The sequence below is a fragment of the Bos grunniens genome, chromosome 26 (assembly GCF_055505025.1).
Source record: "Bos grunniens cultivar Pamir isolate PY7600 chromosome 26, Bosgru_T2T1.0, whole genome shotgun sequence".
Lineage (NCBI taxonomy): Eukaryota > Metazoa > Chordata > Mammalia > Artiodactyla > Bovidae > Bos > Bos grunniens.
In genome coordinates this window covers 19444420-19470717 of record NC_141190.1, presented here as the reverse complement: position 1 = coordinate 19470717, position 26298 = coordinate 19444420, and the positions used below count along the sequence as shown (strand labels likewise).

At 38.4% G+C, this 26298-nt stretch overlaps 1 protein-coding gene across 38 annotated transcripts in view; it reads right to left on the bottom strand.

The window, feature by feature from the left end:
- R3HCC1L (R3H domain and coiled-coil containing 1 like) overlaps window positions 1-26298 on the bottom strand; it is a 72846-nt gene that overhangs the window by 11957 nt on the left and 34591 nt on the right. For 17 of the 38 annotated variants that reach the window (XR_015155890.1, XM_086379525.1, XM_086379502.1 and 14 more), the window contains 3 exons: window positions 23459-23543; window positions 19719-21541; window positions 5067-5242 (listed from right to left, as the gene is read on the bottom strand). Coding sequence is in view for 36 of the 38 variants with exons in the window: in XM_086379525.1 (XP_086235651.1) it covers window positions 5067-5242; window positions 19719-21527 (1985 nt within the window). In the remaining 2 variants the exon portion in view is untranslated. Of the gene's footprint in view, window positions 1-5066; window positions 5243-16361; window positions 16481-19158; window positions 19244-19718; window positions 21542-23458; window positions 23544-26298 lie in introns of those variants that run through there. The other 21 variants (XM_086379514.1, XM_086379513.1, XM_086379528.1 and 18 more) reach the window with 5 other exon arrangements.

Genomic DNA, 26298 nt, shown 5'->3' with positions numbered 1-26298 from the left:
CACACAGAGCGGCCTGGAGAGCAGAAGCCATTAAAAGCAATCACCCATCATAACGAACTACCTGGGCGGATTTTACCTTGTCAGCCACTTTATAGACATCAACTAATTAACCCACACATGTTCCCTGGGGAGGTAAAGTATTTATCACACTATTTACAAGAGATGTTTTTAGGGGACTGGAGAAAGGAAGCATAAGAAGAAAACAAGAACCAGAGGAGGAGGAGGTAGGCAGGGAAGGTCACTGGGATTTAATGTAAATGTAGGCTCAAGGGCAGAGACAAGAGACAGAGAGGGACAGGGAGATGGGTCATTCAAAACAAAATCAATCAAATAAGAGAAAAAAAGAGACACCTATAATCAGGGAGGCTGACCTATTCTTTCTTCCCAGTTGTAGAAGGGAAGTAAGAAAGTAAAATTCAGGTTCTGCCACCTTGAGGCCATGGGCTGGTTTAATCTCTCTGTAAACCAGGTTTGCTCATCTGTAAAAAATGGGTTGAATTCCTTCCTAACAGAGTTGCTGTGAAAATGGAAATGAGATAATCCACGACAAGGCAAAGGGCACGATGTTGAGCATTTAGTGGACATTTAATAAATCAATGGTGCCCATTATTTTTTATTAATAACAATATTCATCAGGAAGATGATTAATATTAATGAAGACGTGATTAAAATATGAAGTTGACTCTGGTGTTTGACTCACAGGCTTTTGCACCATGACCTTTTCTTTTTTTTTTTTTTCTTAAATAAAGCACTATAAAGAACAAAAAAAAAGACAACTGCTAAAGTATCTTTTCCTTTTAACAACTAGTCAAGAAAAAATTTCCTTTGAAGGAAAAAGGAATAAAGAGGCTTTGAAGGTTAGTTAGACAATTTCCTGATGTAAAACTAAGCTCAATCATGGTATAAAATGACCACAGGAGTTGAAGACTATGAGAAAGTTCCACAGTAGAAGTCTATGTTATACAATAGTTGACAAAAGATGGTAAAAAACTTAGATGGGCTCTAGAGAACCTTTTAGACTTCAGAATTTTATAACCCTTTAAAATGCTTCTCCCCTTTTGAAAATATTTTTGGGTTTAATAGAAAAAATGGTCTTGCAGGTAAAATTAGGAAGAAATAGAGCAAAAGGACGGAGAAGGCAATGGCACCCTACTCCCGTACTCTTGCCTGGAAAATCCCATGGACGGAGGAGCCTGGTAGGCTCCAGTCCATGGGGTCACTAAGAGTCGGACACAACTGAGCGACTTCACTTTCACTTTTCACTTTCATGCATTGGAGAAGGAAATGGCAACCCACTCCAGTGTTCCTGCCTGGAGAATCCCAGGACGGGGGAGCCTGGTGGGCTGCCGTCTATGGGGTTGCACAGAGTCGGACATGACTGAAGCGACTTAGCAGCAGCAGCAGCAGAGCAAAAGGAAGTTAATAGTTCTTAACAGTTAACTAATGTTCAGAAAATTCCAGACATCAAGAAAATTAATCCTTGGTTTTAAAAATCATCATTATTAGTGACAACTTCAGGTAGTTCTAATTTTGGATTTAATCTCACCAACTGCTTTTTAAAATCTACTATGCACTTCACCTGGTACAGACCTGATACTGGGTCTTATCATAACTGTAATGAATTAGACTGACTGACCCAGACTACGTGTTTAGAGTAAGATCTATGGCAGACTGTTAACTGTCCTCCAGGACCCAGTCACTACTCCTTTCTTTTAGTTACATAACTGATAAGTGAGGTACCTAGCTGCTAGTTTTGCCTGTTCTAGAACTTTACAGAAAAACGGGGTTCTTGTTTTTGTACACAGAATTTCAAGGAATACAGTCACACTCATTCATTTACCTATTGTTACTATTTATGTACAATGATGGCAGGAAAATTGGAGAAGGCAATGGCACCCCACTCCAGTACTCTTGCCTGGAAAATCCCATGGATGGAGGAGCCTAGTAGGCTCCAGTCCATGGGGTCACTAAGAGTCGGGCACGACTGAGTGACTTCACTTTCACTTTTCACTTTCATGCACTGGAGAAGGAAATGGCAACCCACTCCAGTGTTCTTGCCTGAAGAATCCCAGGGATGGGGGAGCCTGGTGGGCTGCCGTCTACGGGATCGCACAGAGTCGGACATGACTGAAGCGACTTAGCAGCAGCAGCATGGCAGGAAAATACCATCTGACCCTAAAGGAAAAGTTGGGAGCTATACCCTAATTCAAGATGTACATGAACTGAATTTTAAGTTTAAATCTGTATATCAGACAATAGACCTGGTTTATTGTTAACTGCAGGATTACAGCATTAAAGCATTAATCCCTTCTTGGTAATGACTTTCTTGAAGATCCTGAAAAATGTTTTTCTTAATAACTTACTTTTGGGATTATTTCTTTTATTCCCAAAGCTTATGTTTCCTTATAAGCTAAAGATACAGAGATATACTTCTGACTCCACGTATGTATGAAGTATATACATATATAAAAGGTAGTGCAACTATTCTCAAACCCATTTACATCAGTTTTAATTTATGTGTACTACATAATTTAATTTATTAAATAAAATTGAAACAATGAACTATGAGTATGAAACATAAGAGTTGTGTCTATAAAAACTTAAAGCTTTGAAAGACTTGAGAAAGATAAAGTCACTAAAAAACCCAAAAAACTATCATCAATTATGTTTGGGCAAAACAGTTTTTTAAAAAAAGGGCGAGGGGATGGGGAATTCCCTGGTGGTCCAGTGGATAAGGACTCAGCACTTTCACTGCTGTCACCTGGGTTCAATCCCTGGTCAAGGAACTAAGGCCCTGCACTCAGACCCTGCAAGCTATGTGGTGCAGCCAAAAAATATATATATTTTAAAAGACAGAAAACATTTTTATCTATAAGGAATTTGCACTCAGGTGACTTTGAATGGATATTAGTTGTTGCTGGAAGTTGTAGGTGATATCAGGGTGACATTAAGAACTCTTCTATCAACAGACTAGTAATTTAAAAACAACAAAAAAAGGCCTTGGCACCACATTAAACTCAATGGACACGAGTTTGAGCAAACTCCAGGAGACAGTGAAGGACAGGGAAGTCTGGTGTGCTGTAGTCCATGGGGTTGCAGAGAGTCAGCCACAACTGATAACCAAACAACAACCACGCCAAAGACTGGCAAGTAAATGGACGTCTCAGCCACAGCTGAGCGCCTGAACCACCGCCACACTGAAGAGTGGCAAGTAAGCGGCCATGCATATGTACTGTTAAAATAAGCTGGTTGAGATGTAACAATCACATTTTATCATTCTCTACTTTATCTCAGTGGTCAGAATAACCTCAAATAAATAATTTAATTTACAGCCTTTTGGACTGTTAGGACCCTTGGTGCCTGGCAGAAGAAAACACATATCTTCTCAGAAGATAGTCTCTTCTTTTATTGCAGACCTCAATTCTCATAAATAAAATTCCAAAGGAAATGGCCAGCTTTACAGTTAAAATAAATAAATAAGTAAACCTCCAAAAAAAACCAAGGCACTATGAGTGAGAATTTGTTAAGAACAGAATTAAAAGGACTTCATGTAAAGGAATAACTAGACATAGACTATAAAAGGTCTATGTTCACTATACTTATAAAGAAATTTTTTTAATCTTGAAAATAGAGGGAAAAAAATGCAGATTTGAAAATTAGAGAACTTTGAAATATAAGAAACATAAAATGAAATTTAAAAATTCAATGGATAAATTTAAAAGCAAATTAACCAAAGTTGAAGAGATTAGAACTAAAGAAATTACTCAGCATATAAAGTAGACAAAGAAATGGAAAATATGATAGAGATAACATGAGGATTAAGTTAGGTCTAATCCACTTTCAACTGGCAGCATCATAGAGAATATAAAAGAGACTAGTACAGAGGCAACATCTGAAGAAATAATGTCTAGTTTTCTCTAAAACCAATGAAAAATATTTAGGAAGCCCAAATAATCTCAATAATGATAACAAAAGAAACACAAAGTCACATCATGCTGAAAATGTACAATACCAAAGACAGAAAACATTAAGAGCACCCAAAGAGAAAAGACAGATTACACTCAGAAGCAACAGTCAGACTTTCAGTGGGCTTCTCATCCTACCCTAAGAAAGCCATGAGAAAGCAGAATAAAATCTTCAAGTTGCTGAGAAAAATAATTGTCAACCTAGGATTCTATACCCAGCAAAAATGTCTTTCAAGAATGAAGTTGAAATAAAGCCATTAAGAAACAACAGCGACAATGACAACAAAATCCAACTGAGTGTGTTACCAGCAGACTGTTATTAATTAAATTCTAAAGAACCTGTTCCATGCAGGAGGAAAAAGATTTCAAATGAAAGATATGAGACACAAAAAGAATACAGAAAGCAGATGAATCTGAATGCTGACTATATAAAAAAAATGCAACATCAAATGGAGTTTAAAAAGAAAAAAATTAAATCAAAAAGACTCAAACTAGTAAATCTCAATAGTGTATTAGTTGGAGGTTAGGGAGACACTGGAATGGAATTGGGGAATGGAGTTTAAAACCCTTAAGTGTTTGGAAACAGTGTAAAAGTATTAACCTTAGTCACTGGTAAATTAAGCATGCATTTTATAATTTCTAAAGTAACTACCAAATAACAGAAACAGTATCATTCCCCAAAAATATGGAGTGAGAAAAAAATACCTCATCAATCCAAAAGAAGGCAAGATAGAAGAGAAAAAGATGGGACAAGTAAACACACAAAAAAAGATGGCAGGCAATACATCCAAATATATCAATAATTACAATAAATATAAATGGACTACATGTACCGTGGAGACAGACTTCAAAGTCATTATTGATGATATTCTTCTTAAATGCTAAATTGGGATCTAGGAAGACTTTAGCATTTTTTAAAGGAACTTAGAAGAAGAGTGGTTTGATACAGATTTCCAATGGGCTTGGAAAACACAATAAACAAACTTGATGCTAAAGTAAATGACAGGGAATAGGAAAGCAAAAGAGGTGATTTTTAAAGGACATTTTAAGAAAATTTCATCCCACCTTCCCTAACATCCCCAATCAATTGCAAATACTTACTGGTAAGTGCAGAAAATCCGTAGGAGATCTTCAGTACGAAATTCTTGGGGGAAGTCATAAATTTCAATGACATGTGGGAACTCACAATCACTGAGGTCAATATCAGGAACTTCATGGTTGTAATAATCAAATCTAGGTTCTTGGATACTTTCTCTGTTCTTCATATTCCCTGATAACTAGAGAGGAGGAAGCATACATGTGACTGTTATACCAAGCCAGAGCATAAAATATCCTCCCATATATAAACAATTCTCCCTTTTATCTCCATGTTCCTATTCCTTAACCTTTACCATTTGTCTCTGTTCCAAACACAGTAATATCACCCAGTTTATATTATACAGGTGGAATACTTGAAAAAGTGCTGAAATTCCAGAAAAGACAAGCAATGAATGAAACTTAGCTTGCATCTATCAACAAGGTGTGAGAAAATGTAGAATGATCAATGCAGTGAGTTACAAACAACACATCTTAGAAACTGAACTGCAGAAAATAGTTCAAGAGATGAATTAATAACATTTGTTTTATTTGAGCTTATTGATCAGACCCCTAGTTTCCTTTCTGAAAGTGAGCAAAAACAAAACAAAATGTTGAAGAATGAAAACACTTTGCTAGTCTACCTATTGTTGATGGTAGCTTACAAAGAAATTTGTTATGACAAACGTTAAGTGGCACAGGTAATTAAAGCTCCCCAGCCTTAGAGCTACCTAAAGGAATTCCCACACAGGTTAATAAAGAAAGTAACAGTAATGAAGAACACTTAAAATTTTACTCTATGATTAAAAACTGAATGCTGTTAACTATTTCACACTGGAAGCAGGAGAACGGAAAGGGAAAAATAAAAAGTGACAGCAAAGTAGCCATGACAGTCATTTTGTCATTCACCTAGACACTAGTACTCAACACCCAGAACCTTCAGGCTCAAAAGTGTGTTCTGTTAATCAAAAGTCCAACCAGAGACCTTCAAGCACTCCTTCTTTCACACTGTACCTCCTTTCCCATCAAATGAGAAAGTAAGAATCTGCAATGCCAAGGATGCATCTCCTTTCCTCAGAGAAGTGAAAAATGGATTTAAGAATTTTATTTGGGAGGCAGGAAAGGAAAAAGGTGATTTAGGTAAAAATCGATGAAAATGTTTATCTATTGCTGTGTCTCTAGTTCCTTTTCTCCACTAAGCTTCAGTTTTACATCTTAAAAAAGGATATAATAATAGCACCAACACCTTACAAGTAAGGGTGCAGACTAAATGAGATGATGCAGTAAGTATTTAGCACACTACTTAGCATCTACGTATGAATTCAACCCAATTTCAACAAATTTTAATGAGGTGTTGAATCTATTGAGCTTCCCTGGTGGCTCAGACAGCAAAGAATCTGCCTACAATGCAGGAGACCTGGGTTTGATCCCTGGGTTGGGAAGATCTCCTAGAGGAGGGCATGGCAACCCACTCCAGTATTCTTGCCTGAATCTATTATAGGCCAAGTACCATGTTATTTCCACCCTGTTTAGGATACACAAAGCAGGAAAAGAATATCCCTCACACCATAACAATGAGGAAAGACCAAGCGATTATATATATCATAGCTTTTCTTGAGTTTAGCATAGAGCTGACTGAGTATGCAAGGAAACTGAAGTCCACATGATGACATGTCCCCCCTAGAGAGAGAGAATACCTAAACTTTTTTCCCTCTGGCAGATCATGAGAAGAAGTGGCCACCAAACAAGTGGGCAAGAAGATATCAGCTAAATGTTTAACAAGTTCTTAAAAGCCTAGAGTTGACAGTTTAGAATAACTCAGAGCCCCAGAAAGGGGGCTCCAGAAAGGAGGGGAGCCTGCAATTACTTGCAAGACCATCCTTATGCTAATGCCACACTGTCTTGATTACCACTGTTTCATAAGTTCTGAAATTAGGAGGCTTCAGTCTTTCTACTTTGATCATTTTCAAAATCATTTTGGCTGTTTTGAGTCCCTTGCATTTCCATATGATTTTGAGGATCAGTTGGCAGACAGAAGTGGGCCACAAGCCAAGGAAGGAGGACAGAAGTATCTAAGAGAAGCTGAAAAGGGCAAGAAAACGGATTCTACTCTAGTCTCAAGAAAGGACACAATCCTACCAATATCCTAATTTTAGTCCAGTGAGACCCATTTTGGAATTCTGACCATAAGAACTGTAAGGCAATAAATCTGTGCTAAGACACTAGTTTGTGGTAATTGAAAACATCAGTAATAGTGTGTGTGTGTGTGTATATATACACACACACACACATTATATATATACACACACACATATATATACACACACACATATATATATACACACACACACATATATATATAAAACCTTTCTAGCTTTATGTCATGTCATCCCTTAAAATATGCTACATTCCAACCAAAAAGTAATACTATGCCTGCTGCTGCTGCTGCTAAGTCACTTCAGTCGTGTCTGACACTGTGCAACCCCATAGACGCAGCCCATCAGGCTCCCCCATCCCTGGGATTCTCCAGGCAAGAATACTGGAGTGGGTTGCCATTTCCTTCTCCAATGTGTGAAAGTGAAGTCGCTCAGTCGTGTCCGACTCTTAGCAACCCCATGGACTGCAGCCTGCAGCCTACCAGGCTCCCCCATCCCTGGGATTCTCCAGGCAAGAACACTGGAGTGGGTTGCCATTTCCTTCTCCAATGTATGAAAGTGAAAAGTGAAAGTGAAGTCGCTCAGTCATGTCCGACTCTTAGCAACCCCATGGACTGCAGCCTGCAGCCTACCAGGCTCCTCCGTCCATGGGATTCTCCAGGCAAGAGTACTGGAGTGGGGTGCCATTGCCTTCCTACACAGGCATAAATATTATGCCTATGAGTGCACAACTGCACTCATTTCACACGCTAGCAAAGTAATGCTCAAAATTTTCCAAGCTACACTTCAACAGTATGTGAACTAAGAACTTCCAGATGTTCAAGCTGGATTTAAAAAAGGCAGAGGAACCAGAGATCAAATTGCCAACATCCTCTGGATCATAGAAAAAGCAAGAGAATTCCAGAAAAACATCTATTTCTGCTTCATTGACTACACTAAAGCTTTTGACTGTGTGGATCACAACAAACTGTGGAAAATTCTGAAAGAGACTGGGAATACCAGACCACCTTACCTACCTCCTGAGAAACCTGGATACAGGTCAAGGAGCAACAGTTAGAACCACCCATGGAACAACAAACTGGTTCAAAATTGGGAAAGAAGTATGTCAAGGCTGTGTATTGTCACCCTGCTTATTTAACTGATATGCAGAGTACATCATGCGAAATGCCAGGCTGAATGAAGCACAAGCCAGAATCAAGACTGCTGGGAGAAATATCAATAACCTGAGATACGCAGATGACACCACCCTTATGGCAGAAAGCAAAGAGGAACTAAAGAGACTCTTGAAAAACTGAAAGAGGAGAGTAAAAAGGCTGGCTTCAAACTCAACATTCAAAAAACGAAGATATGGCATCTGGTCCCATCACTTCATGGCAAAGAGATGGGAAACACTGGAAACAGTGACAGACTTTATTTTCTTGGGCTCCAAAATCACTGCAGATGGTGACTGCAGCCATGAAAGTAAAAGATGCCTGCTCCTTGGAAGAAAAGACATGAGAAACCTACATGGCATACTAAAGAGCAGAGACACTGCTTTGCCAACAAAGGTCCTATCGTCAAAGCTATTGTTTTTAAAGTAGTCATGTGTGGATGTGAGAGTTGGACCATAAAGAAGGCTAAGTGCCAAAGAATTGATGCTTTTGAATTGTGGTGTTGGAGAAGACTCTTAAGAGTCCCTTGGACTGCAAGATCAAACAGTCAACCCTAAAGGAAATCAACCCTGAATGTTCACTGGAAGGACTGATGCTAAAGCTAAAGCTCCAATATTTTGGCCACCTGATGTGAAGAACTGACTCACTGGAAAAGACCCTGATGCTGGGAAAGATTGAAGGCAGGAGAAGGGGACGACAGAGGATGAGATGGCTGGATGGCATCACTGACTCAATAGACATGAGTTTGAGCAAGCTCCAGGAGATGGTAAAGGACAAGGAAGCCTGGCGTGCTGCAGTCCATGGGGTTGCAAAGAACTGGACATGACTGAGCGACTGAACAACAATATGCCTAAACACATGTTGCTTCTTTCTGCCTGTGGATTTGATCACATTATTTTTGATCACATGAATAATCTGACTCTTCCTCTATACTTCTATAGCATTTACCTCATCTACACTTTTTTTTTTTTGCTGTGCCATGCAGCATGTGGGATCTTAGCTTCCCAACCAGGGACTGAACCTGTGCCCCCTTAATCACTAGACCATCAGGGAAGTCCCACCCTCTGCACTACTTTTATAGTACTCACTGCATAACACCTAATATTAATTAGACCTCTCTCTTCCTCTAGCTTTAACCTCACTACCTAACCACCTATCCAACAAACATTTAATGTATGTTTAACATCACATTAGAGAAAGAAACTGGACAAAGAATGTTAATATGTAATAAAGAAGGTATTACCAGTGGGTAGAGGAGAATGAACTTTACTTACTCTTGTTCACTACCCAAGTAAAGAAATTATACAGAGAAAAGTATCATAGACAGAAGTGTGCAAAGGCATGCAAGGAGCGTTAGCATTCACTAAACAGTTTGGTGTGGCCACGGTGAATAATGTGAGGACTTCAGAGAGTGCTATGGGCTTCACTGTGTTCTCCCAAAATTCATGAGTTAAAATCATAAATCCTAATATCAGACTACAACTGTATTTAGAGATCATGTCTTTAAAATGGTATTAAGTTAAAATAAGGTAGATCCTAATCTGAGTGATGTCCTTATGAAAGGAAATGTGGACACAGATGGAAGATCATGTAAACACAGCCATCTACAAACCAAGGAGGGGCCTCAGAAGGATCCAACCCATGCTGACACCTTGATCTTAGACTTCTAGCCTCTAGAATTGTGAGAGAACAAATTTCTACGGTACTCTGTCACAGGCTCCATTCCTTCATTCTTTCTGGAGTTATTTCTCCACCTATCTCCAGTAGCATATTGGGCACCTACTGACCTGGGGAGTTCATCTCTCAATGTCGTATCTTTTTGCCTTTTCATACTGTTCATGGGGTTCTCGAGGCAAGAATACTGAAGTGGTTTGCCATTCCCTTCTCCAGTGGACCACATTCTGTCAGACCTCTCCACTATGACCCATCCATCTTGGGTGGCCCCACACAGCATGGCTTAGTTTCACTGAGTTAGACAAGGCTGTGGTCTGTGTGATCAGATTGGCTAGTTGTCTATTGGTGTAAAGAGCAATATTGCATAGGAATCTGGAATGTTAAGTCCATGAATCAAGGCAAATTGGAAGTGGTCAAACAGGAGATGGCAAGAGTGAACATCGACATTCTAGGAATCAGCAAACTAAGATGGACTAGCATGGGTGAGTTTAACTCAGATGACCATTGTATCGACTACTGTGGGCAGGAATCCCTTAGGAGAAATGGAGTGCCCATCATGGTCAACACAAGAGTCCAAAATGCAGTACCTGGATGCAATCTCAAAAATGACAGAATGATCTCTGTTTGTTTCCAAGGCAAACCATTCAATATCACGGTAATCCAAGCCTATGCCCCAACCAGTAGCGCTAAAGAAGCTGAAGTTGAACGGTTCTGTGAAGACCTACAAGACCTGTTAGAACACCCAAAAAAGATGTCCTTTTCATTATAGGGGACTGGAATGCAAAAGTAGGAAGTCAAGAAACACCTGGAGTAACAGGAAAATTTGGCCTTGGGGTACAGAATGAAGCAGGGCAAAGGTTAACAGAGTTCTGCCAAGAGAACGCACTGGTCATAGCAAATACCCTCTACCAACAACACAGGAGAAGACTCTACACATGGACATCACCAGATGGTCAACAGCGAAATCAGATTGATTATATTCTTTGCAGCCAAAGATGGAGAAGTTCTACACAGTCAGCAAAAACAAGACTGGGAATGGACGGTGGCTCAGATCATGAACTCCTTATTGTCAAATTCAGACTTAAATTGAAGAAAGTGGGGAAAACACTATTCAGGTATGACCTAAATCAAATCACTTATGACTATACAGTGGAAGTGAGAAATAGATTTAAGGGACTAGATCTGATAGACAGAGTGCCTGATGAACTATGGACGGAGGTTCGTGACATCGTACAGGAGACCTTCCCCAAGAAAAAGAAATGCAAAAAAGCAAAATGGCTGTCTGAGGAGGCCTTACAAATAGCTGTGAAAAGAAGAGAAGTGAAAAGCAAAGGAGAAAAGGAAAGATATAAGCATCTGAATGCAGAGTTCCAAAGAATAGCAAGGAGAGATAAGAGAGCCTTCCTCAGCAATCAATGCAAAGAAACAGAGGAAAACAACAGAATAGGAAAGACTAGAGATCTCTTCAAGAAAATCAAGATACCAAGGGAACATTTCATGCAAAGATGGCCTCAATAAAGGACAGAAATGGTATGGACCTAATAGAAGCAGAAGATATTAAGAAGAGGTGGCAAGAATACACAGAAGAACTGCATAAAAAAGATCTTCACGACCCAGATAATCACAAAGGTATGATCACTCCCACTTACCTCAAGCCAGACATCCTGGAATGTGAAGTCAGGTGGGCCTTAGGAAGTATCACTACGAACAAAGCTAGTGGAGGTGATGGAATTCCAGTTGAGCTATTGCAAATTCTAAAAGATGATGCTGTGAAAGTGCTGCACTCAATATGTCGGCAAATTTGGAAAACTCAGCAGTGGCCACAGGACTGGAAAAGGTCCGTTTTCATTTCAATCCCAAAGAAAGGCAATCTCAAAGAATGCTCAAACTATTGCATAATTGCACTCATCTCACACGCTAGTAAAGTAATGCTCAAAATTCTCCAAGCCAGGCTTCAGCAATACATGAACCGTGAATTTCCAGATGCTCAAGCTGGTTTTAGAAAAGGCAGAGGAACCAGAGGTCAAATTGCCAACATCCGCTGGATCATGGAAAAGGCAAGAGAGTTCCAGAAAAACATCTATTTTTGCTTTATTGACTATGCCAAAGCCCTTGACTGTGTGGATCACAATAAACTGTGGAAAATTCTGAAAGAGATGGGAATACCAGACCACCTGACCTGCCTCTTGAGAAACCTGTATACAGGTCAGGAAGCAACAGTTAGAACTGGACATGGACCAACAGACTGGTTCCAAATAGGAAAAGGAGTACGTCAAGGCTACATATTGTCACCCTGCTTATTTAACTTATATGCAGAGTACATCATGAGAAATGCTGGGCTGGAGGAAGCACAAGCTGGAATCAAGACTGCTGGGAGAAATATCAATAACCTCAGATATGCAGATGACACCACCCTTATGGCAGAAAGTGAAGAGGAACTAAAAAGCCTCTCGATGAAAGTGAAAGAAGAAAGTGAAAAAGTTGGCTTAAAGCTCAACATTCAGAAAACTAAGATCATGGCATCCAGTCCCATCACTTCATGGGAAATAAATGGGGAAATAGTGGAAACGGAGGCTGACTTTATTTTTCTGGGTTCCAAAATCACTGCAGATGGTGATTGCAGCCATGAAATTAAAAGACGCTTGCTCCTTGGAAGGAAAGTTACGACCAACCTAGATAGCATATTCAAAAGCAGAGACATTACTTTGTCAACAAAGGTCCGTCTAGTCAAGGCTATGGTTTTTCCAGTAGTCATGTATGGATGTGAGAGTTGGACTATAAAGAAAGCTGAGTGCCGAAGAACTGATGCTTTTGAACTGTGGTGTTGGAGAAGACCCTTGCGAGTCCCTTGGACTGCAAGGAGAGCCAACCAGTCCATGCTAAGGGAGATCAATCCTGGAGGTTCATTGGAGGGACTGATGTTGAAGCTGAAACTCCAGTCCTTTGGCCACCTGATGCAAAAAGCTGACTCATTTGAAAAGACCCTGACACTGGGAAAGATTGAGGGCAGGAGGAGAAGGGGACAATAGAGGATGAGATGGTTGGATGGCATCACCAACACAATGGACATGGATTTGAGTAGACTCCGGGAATTGGTGATGGACAGGGAGACCTGGTTACTGCTGTTCATGGGGTCTCAAAGAGTCGGACATGACTAAGCGACTGAACTGAACTTGTCACAGCCAGTCTAGGGTTCTGTGCTCTGGCAGCCTTAACAAATTAATACAGGGAGTAAAGCTGGAGTTTCAGCTTCCTCATCAATATTCTGATTCTATAATACAACTACAAGGGATATGTCATATTCACCTCTATATATTCCCACAGCACACATTAACTTGCACAAACTAGGCATTCAAAAAATACTTGTGGAATGAATACTCGAGGCACATGCCTCAAATTAATTACTTTGTCCAAATGCCTGCTTATCGAGACTGATTTTACATGGAGCCCTCATCAATAAGAATTTGATTTATGCAACATATATTTTTTAAATGATTTTGGATGGCATTTTTAAATTTGGGATAAAATGATACTTTTTTTCCTTCCCTTTACCAATAAACTTTAAATGTTCTGGTTATATAAATCATGCAAACAATTCAACAAATTATAAAAGGAAGGCAACAACAACATTTCTAAATAGATCTAAATTTCTGATAGTGACAAACTGAGGACCTAAATCTGGGAACATGCCATATTTTTTTATAAGCTGCTCCCACAGCCTGGAATGCCTTATCTGCTTCTGATCCTTCTTCTTCTAAGACCCAGCTTCAGTCTTTATCTCCTCTTGAAGCTGTTCCCATTGACCCCATTTTGATGGTTTCTCCACTCTTTATACTACTGTATCATTACACTTAGAAGCTGGATATATATCATATTTCATCAATTCTAGGATGCACATTTTTACATCTCCAATATCAGTATGCATCTTAATCATACATGTTGTCACTGCTTGCCTGCATATGCATGAGACCCAAAAGCACCAGTACCAAAATCTGCAGGCATTCCACACAGGTCCAGCTGTGTGGAAGAAAATCTCAATGTAAGAATACTTCTATGTAAATGCAAAGATGGCTTAGGAATCCAGCAACAATGATTTTTGCTTTTTTTATGTATTCTTATAAGAAATGCTGTATCATCGATTCTTGTCGGCACAGAAAATGAAGAGGATGGAAAGGCATCAATATCAATGACTAAGTCAAGAAATTATTAGAAAGAGTTGGGCTATAACACAAAGTTTTAGGAAACTAACCAATTTATTTCACCTACATTTCACCTACAAGATATTTCACATATCTATAAGATACAATACATGATAAAAATTTATGTCTAAGTCTGTGTGCTACTATGCTGTGCTCAGTCATATCTGACTCTTTGTAACCCCATGAGCTGTAGCCCGCCAGGTTCCTTTGTTCATGGGATTTCCCAGGCAAGAATACTGGAGTGGATTGCCATTTCCTACTGCAAGGGATCTTCCCGATCCAGCGATCGAACTTGCATCTCATGCATTAGGAGGCAGATTCTTTATTACTGCACCACAAGGTACACCCTCTATTAATAATTAAGCCTAAAGAAGCTTTTTTGATAGATATAAAATAAAATTCCAAAGGGTAAGCAATGTGATTTCTTTCTTAGTGATACATAAAATAATGATATATTTCACAATCAATAGCATTTTCAATTTAATCAAATAGAATATTTTTTCCAGACATTTCTGAAAGTCTCATCAGCTCTACAAGACTATAAACTCCTTAACACTGTTATCCTTCTCTTTCACAGCTCACATCACCAGTATCCGAGCTGGGCACAGAATAGCTGTACAGTGTCTGTTGACTGGCTGAGACCTTTAGGTAGAGGCAAAGGCTGACTGTCATGGAAAGAGCCCAGAGTTAGAAAATCAGGAGACTGGACCAACTCTGGCAGTAACCTTAGCTAGGTCAGTAATAACCTTTCTGGGGCTTAGCTGCCTTACCTATAAAGCAAGAGGTAAACATAAAATATTATGTTACAGGTCCCTTTCAATGCTAACATTCCACTTAAAAAAAAAAAAAAAAAAAGACACATACAGTTCTCTTAGGTGAAAGTTCCAGTTCCTAGATCTTATTTTTCAAGGCCTATATTGTAATACTGCCTCTGATACTAGAAGGTAGGAAAAAAAAAATTTCTGTAGATACCTGTAATCACAATTAAACATAATACACCACTTTAAACTATAGTTGCAGCTGTAACAAATTTAAATATTGGGCATATCAGGAGATTACAGGGACATGGACAACAGAGACTTGACCAGGAGTTGATGGTATAACATTACTGCAGTTGCTTCAATGTCACTGTATCTATTTTCATAATTATTCACAGAATTAAACCATGCAGTCAATTCTTATTATTTAGGTTACGTTATTCAAGCCCTTTGTTTCTATTTTTCTCTTCTACTCTTACCCTGTAGCTAATTAACTGCTTATTAACTCACTTTCTACTGAAGAAAATAAAATTTACAATTTATTATTTACTATAAACTTTGACAAATTAAAAGATTTTGGATTTGGCTGAAGAACAGGCTTAAGCTATATACAAAAAATAACATCTTTGGATTATCTGGATTTGATTCTATCGCTGGTATTCCATTACCACGGAAAATTGAGAGTAACAGCCAAGAATTTTTCATGTTGGTCCACAGCAATGTGAACAAATCAAAAGCTAGAATTAAAATGTTTTATCCATTTAACTTCCCGTATTTGGCAAACAGGGAAATAACACTATTTTTAAAGTATTTTCAAACATTTTGTAAAATTTCTCATGACCTACAGTCCAAACACATCCAAAAAGAGTTCCCTAAAAAGATAATAAAACTACAATGTATAATATACAGCATAAGTTATGGCTTCCATCCCTTTTCTATACTGCTTTGGGCATAAATCCTTTACAACAGTAGAAGGATAAATTTAGACTTTTAAACTTTTTAACATTTTACACATTAAGAGTAGCTAATGTCTTCAGTGGTGTTCTCCACCTGCAAATAAAATTATATAATATATCTAGGGCTATGCCTCCAATGACCTTATCAAGAAACCAAGACTAGAAATACAAACTTTGACCTCATAAAATGTATAACAGAATAGGCAGAATGGCATTCAAGGTGCCATCTAAAGATTTCTCTAGAATAGGCATCAGCAACATTTCAGTATAACTGATAATCATCAGTGAGAGAAAACCATGGCTATCGCCTTGGATTAAGGCATAGTAAGAGAGAAGAAAGGGTGAAAGTGAGTAAGAATACAGAAAAGAAGAACAAAAGGAAATAAAAAAGAAAGCTACAATAATAGGCATGTCAGATGAATACTTACTGATCCAGTGCCAGAGGACAAATGTGAGAGCTCTAGTTGCCTCTAATGAACAGTAATATGTGGCACATAAATATTGGCCGGGACCAAGTCAATACACTGAACCAACAGGGACCTGGATCCTATTCAGACAGTACAGAAAGGTTAATATGGCAAACCGATGCTGGCATTCTTGGGAAGATGCTATCCAAACCCACTGGACAGTGAAAACACTGTAGTAGATTAAACTTACAGTCAAGAGGAAGACTGAGAAAATAGGGAGACATCTCTGGATTCCCTCATCTTCCCAGCATGACTGGAACAACTAGATGGAAAGGTACCACTGATGAAGTATGAACATGAGTAGGCACACATAGAAAGATGATTTGGAAATGAATGGCGTTCCTTTTCTCTTTTCCATGGTTATACATTGTTAGTAACTGTATATAACAAAAGAAAACTCCTACCTAAATATTTACCCCTATCTAAAAACATACCTCAAACCAGAAATGGCCAGTGAAGGGACCAGGTGCCAGCATCTAGCAATATCAATGTTATGCAGCTGACATCTCACTAACCCTCCTACTAATAAGTCTGCTGATTGATACTGGAGGCAGAAAAGGAAGTTTTATCTAGACAATAATTCCTATGTTCTGGTACCAAGATCTTAAAGGTTAAAAGAAGTCATGTCAATATCCTTTTCTTTATCAGTTAAAAATCTCAATTTCTGGGTATCCCATACCATGGCTTTAGGAGATCATGTAATCTTTAGAGACTCATCAAGAGCTGAAGTTCTGGGAGCTAATGACTCAGGCAGATTTAGAAGTTCAAAAGGTCAGGAAATTGCTTTACATGCCAATGATGACCACACCCTGCTTCGGAGCATACTTCCCTGCCTACCAGAAGTATTAGGCACACCTCTATGGCTAGCCATTGTCATCAAAGAAAACAGGCCAGGTGGGAAAAGAGCCAAAAATCTTTGGTTGGAAAGTTTTCAAGGTAAGCAGACACTTACTTTAATAAAGTACATTTGGAACAATGTAAATAATAAATGAGGAGTAATAGTCACCAAAAGGCTATTAATTTTCTTGGGTTTGTGACATCTTTTAATAACATTATCATTATTACACGTTTTAAAACTCAAAGCACAGGAGACAACAGCTGGGAGTTGGATCCACTACTTGCACTCTCAATCCAACTTCTTTCCTGCTCTCATCTATCTTCGTGCCTCAACAGAGATCCCAAATGTTACCAAGCACCTCAAAAGATACCCAAACACAATGCCCAGGCACTGGCTATCTTCAGCTTAAAACACCACCAGCTCTGATTTCCAGCTGTTCCCAACTTTAGTTCAAGCCAGTGTTTTCTTTGGCAATATTACTATGCCCCTCTAGAGACTTGGCTGCCTAAATTCTTTCTCACCTGAACAGTGTTAAGATCTAACACCAGAGTTGCACACCTGAACCTCCCTCCTCCCAACACAGAAGCCATAGCCCTAAGCTACCACACAGAATCAAAGTTCAAGCAGCTGTGATGTCTGAAAGCTCCTGGAGGCTACCCAGAAAGGCAGAGACAACTCTGCCCTACTGACTCACATTCATTCAGTAAATATTTATGGAGTCCTACCATGTATAAACAGGGTCTGTGTTCTATGCCCTCCTTTTACAAGAAGCTTTGTTTTGTTCTCACCTACGCACACCTGTGGTCTCTCACCTCCTTAAGCAGTCCCTTTGCCAACTAAGAACACTGCTTCCTTCCCAAGACTAAGGCCTTCTCCCAATGCTTGGGTCCTTAATAACTTCTCTATAATCACCTAACTCACCATATTATTAGTATATTTTAACCTGATTTGGGTCTAAAATCTCTGCCTGACCAGTGTTTTTCTTTTTCATTATGAGCTGACAGCCCGCTTATGTTACCACACTCACATCTTGATATAATTTAAGCTTGCGTGTTGCCTGTGAGCAGTGGTTCTCACTTGATGTGCATGTGATCTCGCTACAGAGTTTGCATGTCTAGTAAGTTCCCTAGTGATGCTTATGCTGCTGGTCCAGGGACCATACTTTGGAAATGATCACCTTGGAGAATCTGATGAAAGTTATCAAAGACTGCACTCACGTACAAAATTTTGCATGCAATTTCAAAGGGTTCGTGAACATTAATATGTAGATTCCCTTCTGCTCTATATTCTAAGAAATGTTTAAGATCTACTGTTTCCTGACTTCACAATAACAAGTATTAATTGGTACAAATGTGTATGCAAACACCTCCCAAGAGCAAGGAGGAAGTGCTTGATATTGGAAACTCAATTCTGTCCAATGGGTTGCCCTCTTCAGTTTCACGTGTCTCTTTTATACAGGCTTGTAAACATTTTTCTGTACTTCTGGTTCAACTATCGGAAACAACAGACTCATCACTTAGCATTTAAAACGCTCTGTGGAGTCACTCATACAAAACTATCTTATACTTGAGGAAGTGGTCTGGTAGAAAGAACATAAATACAGGATTAAGACAGTAGACTGAAATCCTGAATCTTCCTTTCTTAAAAATACAACCATTAACCTTCAATTTTCCCATGTATAAAACTGGAGATTTTATAAGGAAATGATTTTTTTCCCCTTCTGGGCAAAGGTAATATGAACTCACTATAAGGAATAAAAGGGGAAATGATTCTACTATTCAAAACCAACGATTCTTATTCATGGTAAGGAATTTAAATGCTGGATAGAGAGGGAATGTCTAAATCAAGAAAATGAAAAGACTGAACTAAATAATTTTTAAAATGCCTTCAAATCCAACATTTTGCATTTATGAACTCTACCTCAGTTCAGTTCAGTTCAGTCGCTCAGTCATGTCCGACTCTTTGCGATGATATTCAACAATCACTTACTCTTTAACTCAGCACAAACTTCTTAAAAAAACCACCATACATTCCTTTATCACACCCTTCCTTCCCTCCAGAGTGTCTAACAACATTCCAACATCTGTTGGAAGAATAAAATAAGTATGAATAATAAATTATTCTTCTCTTCAAATAGGCTGGTGTAAAATACATCTTGTCAACACAGAAAAGCCTTTTCAAACAAGTTTCCCTATGTATTTTCTCAACAGTTAGCCAGAAGCCATTAAACTCATCTTTAATCTATTCAGTAAGCTCTCTCAGGATTCCACTATTAGAGATATAGTTTACCAGGAGACGTTTTGTTTCTTAAAGGTCAGACATTCTTTCTGCAATCTACAATCCTATTAGTTTGTTACATTGGATGTAATATGAGTGAATGTGTGACTGTACAAAAATGTCTGCTAAAATTATTCTCCAAATCCTAGGTTCTACGAATTGATAAACTACCTAAGTGGCAAGCAATTTCTACTAAAACATACCTCTTGTAGAAGACGCGGGTCCAGGCACTCACCATCGTCATTGAACATAGACTCCCAGCTCTCCTCAGTAGCAGCACTTCTTTCTGTGTGAGATATATCTGTTGCTTTAGGCTCCACGGATGTTTCATTAGATACTGATTCTATATCAGGAAAGGATACACCAAATTCCACTTTCTCTGAGTCGCCATCTTCTTTTGTTTTGAACTCTTCAGCAGTCTTAAGTTCATGCAATGCCTCTGTTATATCACCAGTACCATCAAGATCACTGCCCAAGGCACCATCTGAAAACACGTTTGTCCCATTTAACATACTGGGTTCAGAGTCCAAAAAAGTGTTACAATTACTACCAGTTATCTTCTTTATAGGTAAGGAGGAAGCACAATCTGACAAGCTCTCTATCAACTTTCCTGTTGACTCTGTGAAACTAGATGAAATACTCTCAGCATAGACATCTGAGCAAGCAGTCAGGTCACTGAAATTTTCAGTGTCATTCCCACTTTTAGCTGCATGAAGAAGGGCTGTATCTGCATTCATTTCTAAACAGTCTGAGAAACTCCCTGTGTTGCTACAAGCCTCATCAGCTACTCTAACTTCAACTACACAAGGGCTGCCTACAGTTATCTGATCAGATATGGTATGTGTAATGTCCATTGTACATGTCTTACTGGTAATGTCACATACACTCTCGGACTCATTATCTGTACATGTTTCATGAGCAAGGGCAGCTGTGTCAGAAGATTCGTGCTTTACACATAACTCATCGGCAGTGTTGTCATTCTCCTCACACTCTCTAATCGTTGTTGGATCAGAAATGTCATTTGCGCTCTCTAATTTGCTGCTCATAGTCATTTGATGAGAGAGGTGACCCACAGTCTCAGGAATGGAATCCATACCTTTCTGACTAGAGACGGAATCTGTCCTGTTGGCTGTATCACCAACATTCTCAGCATCCAAGTCTATGTGAGTCTGACCAATGATACCATCTGAACTTCCAGGAACAGAATCAGTAGTGATGGCACCATTGCTGTGCTTCAGCATTCCACCTAAGGTTTGCATGCCTCGTTGTACAATTCCAGAATCAGAGTTTTGTTTTACTGGTGAGATCACACTCTCAGGTTTCACCACAGAATTAAAATCTCCAGGAAACTGGGACAGTATCTTCATAATCTTGGCATCAGTTTCCATTCTGTTTTCCAAATTTGTATCTTCAAATATTTCCCCATTTAGTTCATTTCTCTTGATACCAGAGATTTCCACGTTTGTGGATGGCTTGTTTGGAACCCAAGCCTTACTGATTTCTGAACAAGACTGAGACAGAAGCAACCCATCGTGTCCTACCACATCTCTGGTTTCAACCTCCAAACACTCTACCTTCTTTGGTTTAAAATGTCTTTGTAAAGGTATGCTAGGTACAACCCCAGTGTTCAAGACTCTTTGCTGATGTCCTTGGGACAATACTTCTTTGGATTCTGCAGTTGCCCTCTTAGTACAAACCCTATCTTTCTTTCTTTCTTGAAGGCATGTATCTTTTTTAAATTTTGTTGAAGATTTCTTTCCTTCTCTACGACTGTGCTCCTTTTTATCAGAATTAATACTTAGTCTTGGAGTCTCGCATTTGTCTCGAAAGATCTCCTTTTGGGAGAGAGAATCTTCCCTTTGTTCTCCTTTCGCCACGGAGTTAGGTGGACCACAGCTTCTTCCCTCATCACCTGATGTGAGGAGTACTATACCCCTTCGAGCTTTGGGTACATAAAGTGCCATGTCAGGCCTCCTGGCTCGAACTCTGCATCTCTCTGCTTCTTGCTGCATGGCACCACCTCAATCTGAAAGAGAAAAAGACAAAATGATTCAATTACCAAAAACTAATTACAATGTATTGAACCGAGAGATTTTAAAGACAGGGCCTACTAATCCATCCTATAGAAATTCTCAAGTTCAAAGAGAGTAAAACCTGCCATAAACTAATTAATGCAATCAGGTGAGCAACTAAGGAAAGTAAATTCCAAAATAACTCAGGAACCCATGGATTTTATCTTTATAGCCTCTTTCCTCTATCTTGCTGATTTTAAGAGTAACATATGAATAAGAGTAGCCTGAATGTGGGCTAGAAAATGAGACAACTAATCAGACTGTTTTCTAGATGCTGCTTGTAAACTATGATTTTTAGGAAAGAAATAGGTTGTGGGAAAGAGAAAGTCATCATTCTATTAACACTATTTAACCAAGTGACCTACTATATATTTTTCTTCCTTCCAGTAGCAAATAAATCGGTCTGGGTACAATAAAGGAAGGTGGAGGTCAAGGAATATGATGAGACAACCTACTGGTTAACTCCTTGACAAGCTCTACTATGGCTGGCCAATGGAATTTAACAAGCGGAAAAATTTAACAAAGGTTAAATATAACTTTATCTACTATCTACAAAATACAGAGGAATGTACTAGACAATTTCACAGTGAGTTATTCTTTCAATCCTCAAAATAATACTCTGAAGTATGTACTAGTTTGTCCAGAGCAAAGAGAATAAGAAGATCCTACACATAGCAAAGAAACACCCATACACACTCAGAAAAGTGAAAGTGAAAGTCACTCAGTTGCATCCAGCTCTTTTGCAACCCCATGGACTGTACAGTCCATGGAATTCTGCAGGCCAATCTACTGGAATAGGTAGCCTTTTCCTTCTCCAGGGGATCTTCCCAACCCAGGGATTGAACCCAGGTCTCCTGCATTGCAGGTGGATTCTTAGAAGCACCATGTTAATATTTTACCACATACCTTTCAAAGGAAAAAGGTAATAGGAGGGGAAGACTAACAAATCCTGTTGACTCTATTAGAGATCCCTACCATTTCACCCAATCAGAATACTTCCTCACTGAATAAGCTCCACTTTCATGGCTCAGGCTATTTTCTTTTTTAGACCAGTGACCCACCTGTCCCTTTTCTCTTCTAATGTCTTAACTATCTAGCTCATCATTCTCCATGGATTTTCTATCTTTCCATTTGTGGAAGAATGTGACTTCAACATTTAACCATGCCAGGATCTTTTGAAAATGCCTACTTTTCAAAAACAGAAGTACTGAAGTATATTTCACTGGAGAGGACACCAGAGACATAGTGTGGTAACCCAGTCTCAGTTGAGCCAAGCATCTGACAAACACATCATGATGGACTGTAAGACAGTGAAATACGGGTGACTAAGAACTGGTAGGTAGACTCATAGCAAAAAGTAATGGTAAGACAGAAGTAAATTCAGAGAGGGCTATTTAATGGAGAACTGTATTACTGATACCTTTTAAAGTTCAACATTTTAAACAAAAATTTCAATGCAAACAATAAACACTGTGTTTATCAAATGTGCAACTGATACAAAATTGACAGGATTAATAAATACCAAAAATGATAAAATTATAATTTAATATCATTTCTATAATTGGGAATGCTGTGTTGAAAACAATATTAAGACTAAGAATGAATAAATACAAAGACTTGCTTTGGGTTAAAAAAAATTCAAGCAACATAGAATAAAATGTATTAACAGGCACACACAAAAAAAAGGTCTAAAGGCTTTTACTTCATCTACAAAGTCAATAAAAGTCAAAAGACAGTGACGTGGATGTTTAGAAAGGCAACATGGTCTAAAATACAGAGTCCAGAAAATACATGACACAAGCGGTTGCAGAAACTAAAGGTATACTCTGCCCAAAAAGGTCTAAACGGAGACAGTCCAGCTACCTTCATACCTGAAGGATTGTTGCTTTACACGGCTGGTTGGTCTACAAGGTTGGCTACTTCTGTGTTTCTCCAGAAGTCAATTACCAGAACTAGCTGGAAAAAATTAAAAGAAAACAAAGTATACCTCAAGATAAAAAAGAACTCTACTTTTAGAATTCTCCAGCACTATTATCAGGTAAATGGGCTCTGCCTCTAGAATAATTTAAATACAACCTAGACAATGGATTAACATTAGAGAAAGAATTTCTATCTGTAAGGCAGATTCGCCTGTATTAATTTTAAGTGTTCTTCAAACTCTAAATATGATTCTATTTGTCATCCACAATAGACATATATCAAAGGCTTCAAATTTTAAATTATTTTATGCTACAGCAAATGGCTTTTGAAACTTAACCTTTTTTTTCTTAGTTAATGCCTATATGTTACCATGATGATTCTGAAAGCTGAATAACAGTATAATAAATTTACAATATTGTCTATTTTCTACCAAAGCACTGAATTTGATTATGCCCTGACCAGCACTGTGCTGGTAAATGTTTAGCAACCGGCTTTCCAAGTGTAGTTTGGGGTACTGGGTAATATGATTTACATCAATGATGTCACCAACGTAAGTGGTGTGACTTCTTTGCTGAAGTGGATAATCATTTTTGAATGAAAGAATATATTCCCAGTTTTCTGAATTATGCACAATACAATAAATAGCTAAAGACACAGCACTTTTGTAAGTCAGCATTATCAGCACTGCTCCATCATTTTAAGCCTAGATAATCAATAAGCAATAAATCAAACCCTGATTTAGGGCATTTGCTGATCTCTGTGGTGTAAATATGCCTATCGTGGTTAATTTCAAGCTACCAATGTGTTATCAGTGAACACTGTTTTTGTTTTCCTATCTTGCCATTCATTTCTTAAAGAAAGTGGGTTAGATGTTCTTTTAGAATTTACCACATTCTGGAGTTTGCTGCTTGTACTCTTTAGCACTAATAAGTTCTTATATATAATCTCTAAACTTCCTAAAAAATGGTGGCTGACCTACTGACTTGATAGAATTGGGATTTAATCCTTGTTTAGCAAGTATATGGCATACATGGTGTTATGAACTTCCTACTGCATCACATCAGAGAGCAATAATGTCTGATTATCTCCTTTCCCGTAATGTTGCACATTGATCATTATTGTATGTCTCTGAGACAACTGTATGAAGCTTTTATTTTACAACATATTTATTGTCTGAAGATATCTTTACATTGCTCCCATGCTGTAATGTATTCTGACTTCTACTGTTACTGTTCAGAAGTCTGTCATCAGTCTGTCACTGCTTTTAAGGATCTCTCCTTCCTCTCCGATGATTCTCAATCTCTTACTTGTTGTGCTTTCTCAGGTGTCCACTCAGTGTTCTGGTTGTATTTACAATTGCTTTTCTACTGGGATAACACTATGCTTTTGAATTCTACCAGTTCTATTTATTCAGGGCAGTACCTATGCACCCGTCTTCTGTATCACTAGTTTTCTCTTCACATTCTCTATTAACATTACATGCTATCCAATCAGCTTTTTTTTAATGACTAAAGTTTTATTGTGAAGTGCTATTTATCACACACCCTGGCCCTGATCTCCATGGCCTTTATGGTTTTTAATAGTTTTGTTTTTCTTCTTCTATCTTTAATCATTTTTAATATTTCTATTTTATTAATGTTAAGGGCTTCCCTAGTAGCTCAGCTGGTAAAGAATCCGCCTGCAATGTGGGAGACCTGGGTTCGATCCCTGAGTTGGGACGATCCCCTGGCGAAGGGAACAGCTACGCATTCCAGTATTCTGGCCGAGAATTCCATGTACTTTATAGTCCATGGGGTCACAACAGTCAGACATGACTGAGTGATGTTCACTTTTACTATAATTGTAGTATTTACTTTTAAATGAACTGTGCAAGTAATTTCAATTATTTAATAGTTCTACTTTGTGAAATTCCTGAGGATTTAATTCTGTTGTCTCTGTGTCTCTGCCTTTTGTCTAAAGTATTGCTTTCTTTTGTTGTTGTTGTAATTTTGAGCTCAACATCAGGGGGGCTTTACCAATGGGAACTCCAAACAGCCAGACTATATGCATTTCTCTATTATAGAATGGTTCTACATTAATGTTAATTTTTAAGTTTGAAGTGTTCTTAATGATGCAGTAAACACAAATATAAAACACAAACCCAGATGAGAATAAAATAGTAGGTACACAATCTTAGGAAACTTTCCCCCCTCACTCAGAACCCAGGTGAAAACAGGCAAGCATCCTTACTTTCTTTCTGTAACCCTAAGTAAATTTTTTTTTTCCTAGTCTACCCTTTGAGTGAGGGTTAACACTTTGAGAAATCAAGGCTTTAGGAGGTGAGCTCAGTTCCACCTCATCTCTCCCAGGCCCAATACCTCCACTCATTTCTCACAGGGCTATTAAAATCTAAGCCCCTTAGTTACCAAGGACATCAACATTACTAAAATGAAAAATAAACAAAAACTGTACGCAAAATCTAAACAGGGAAGTTTTCTTAAAATTACAGCCTATTCACAGCCCAAATGAAACATATTTGGATATGTTTTCATATCCAAAACATAATACTAAGTGAAACAAGAAAATTACAATCCTTTTTTTTTTCTTTTTTCGTACAGAAGTGTGTGCGTGTACACATTAGTACAATCAAGTATAGACTGTGGTTCCCAACCCCATGCTTGACTAGCCCTTATATCAGACAAATTACTTAGCTTCATTGTGGCAAAAGTTACTACTTTAAGCCTTTGTTTACTCAAAGTATAAAATGAAGAAAACAGAAGACTTATTCTCAGACACACTGAACAAATTACAT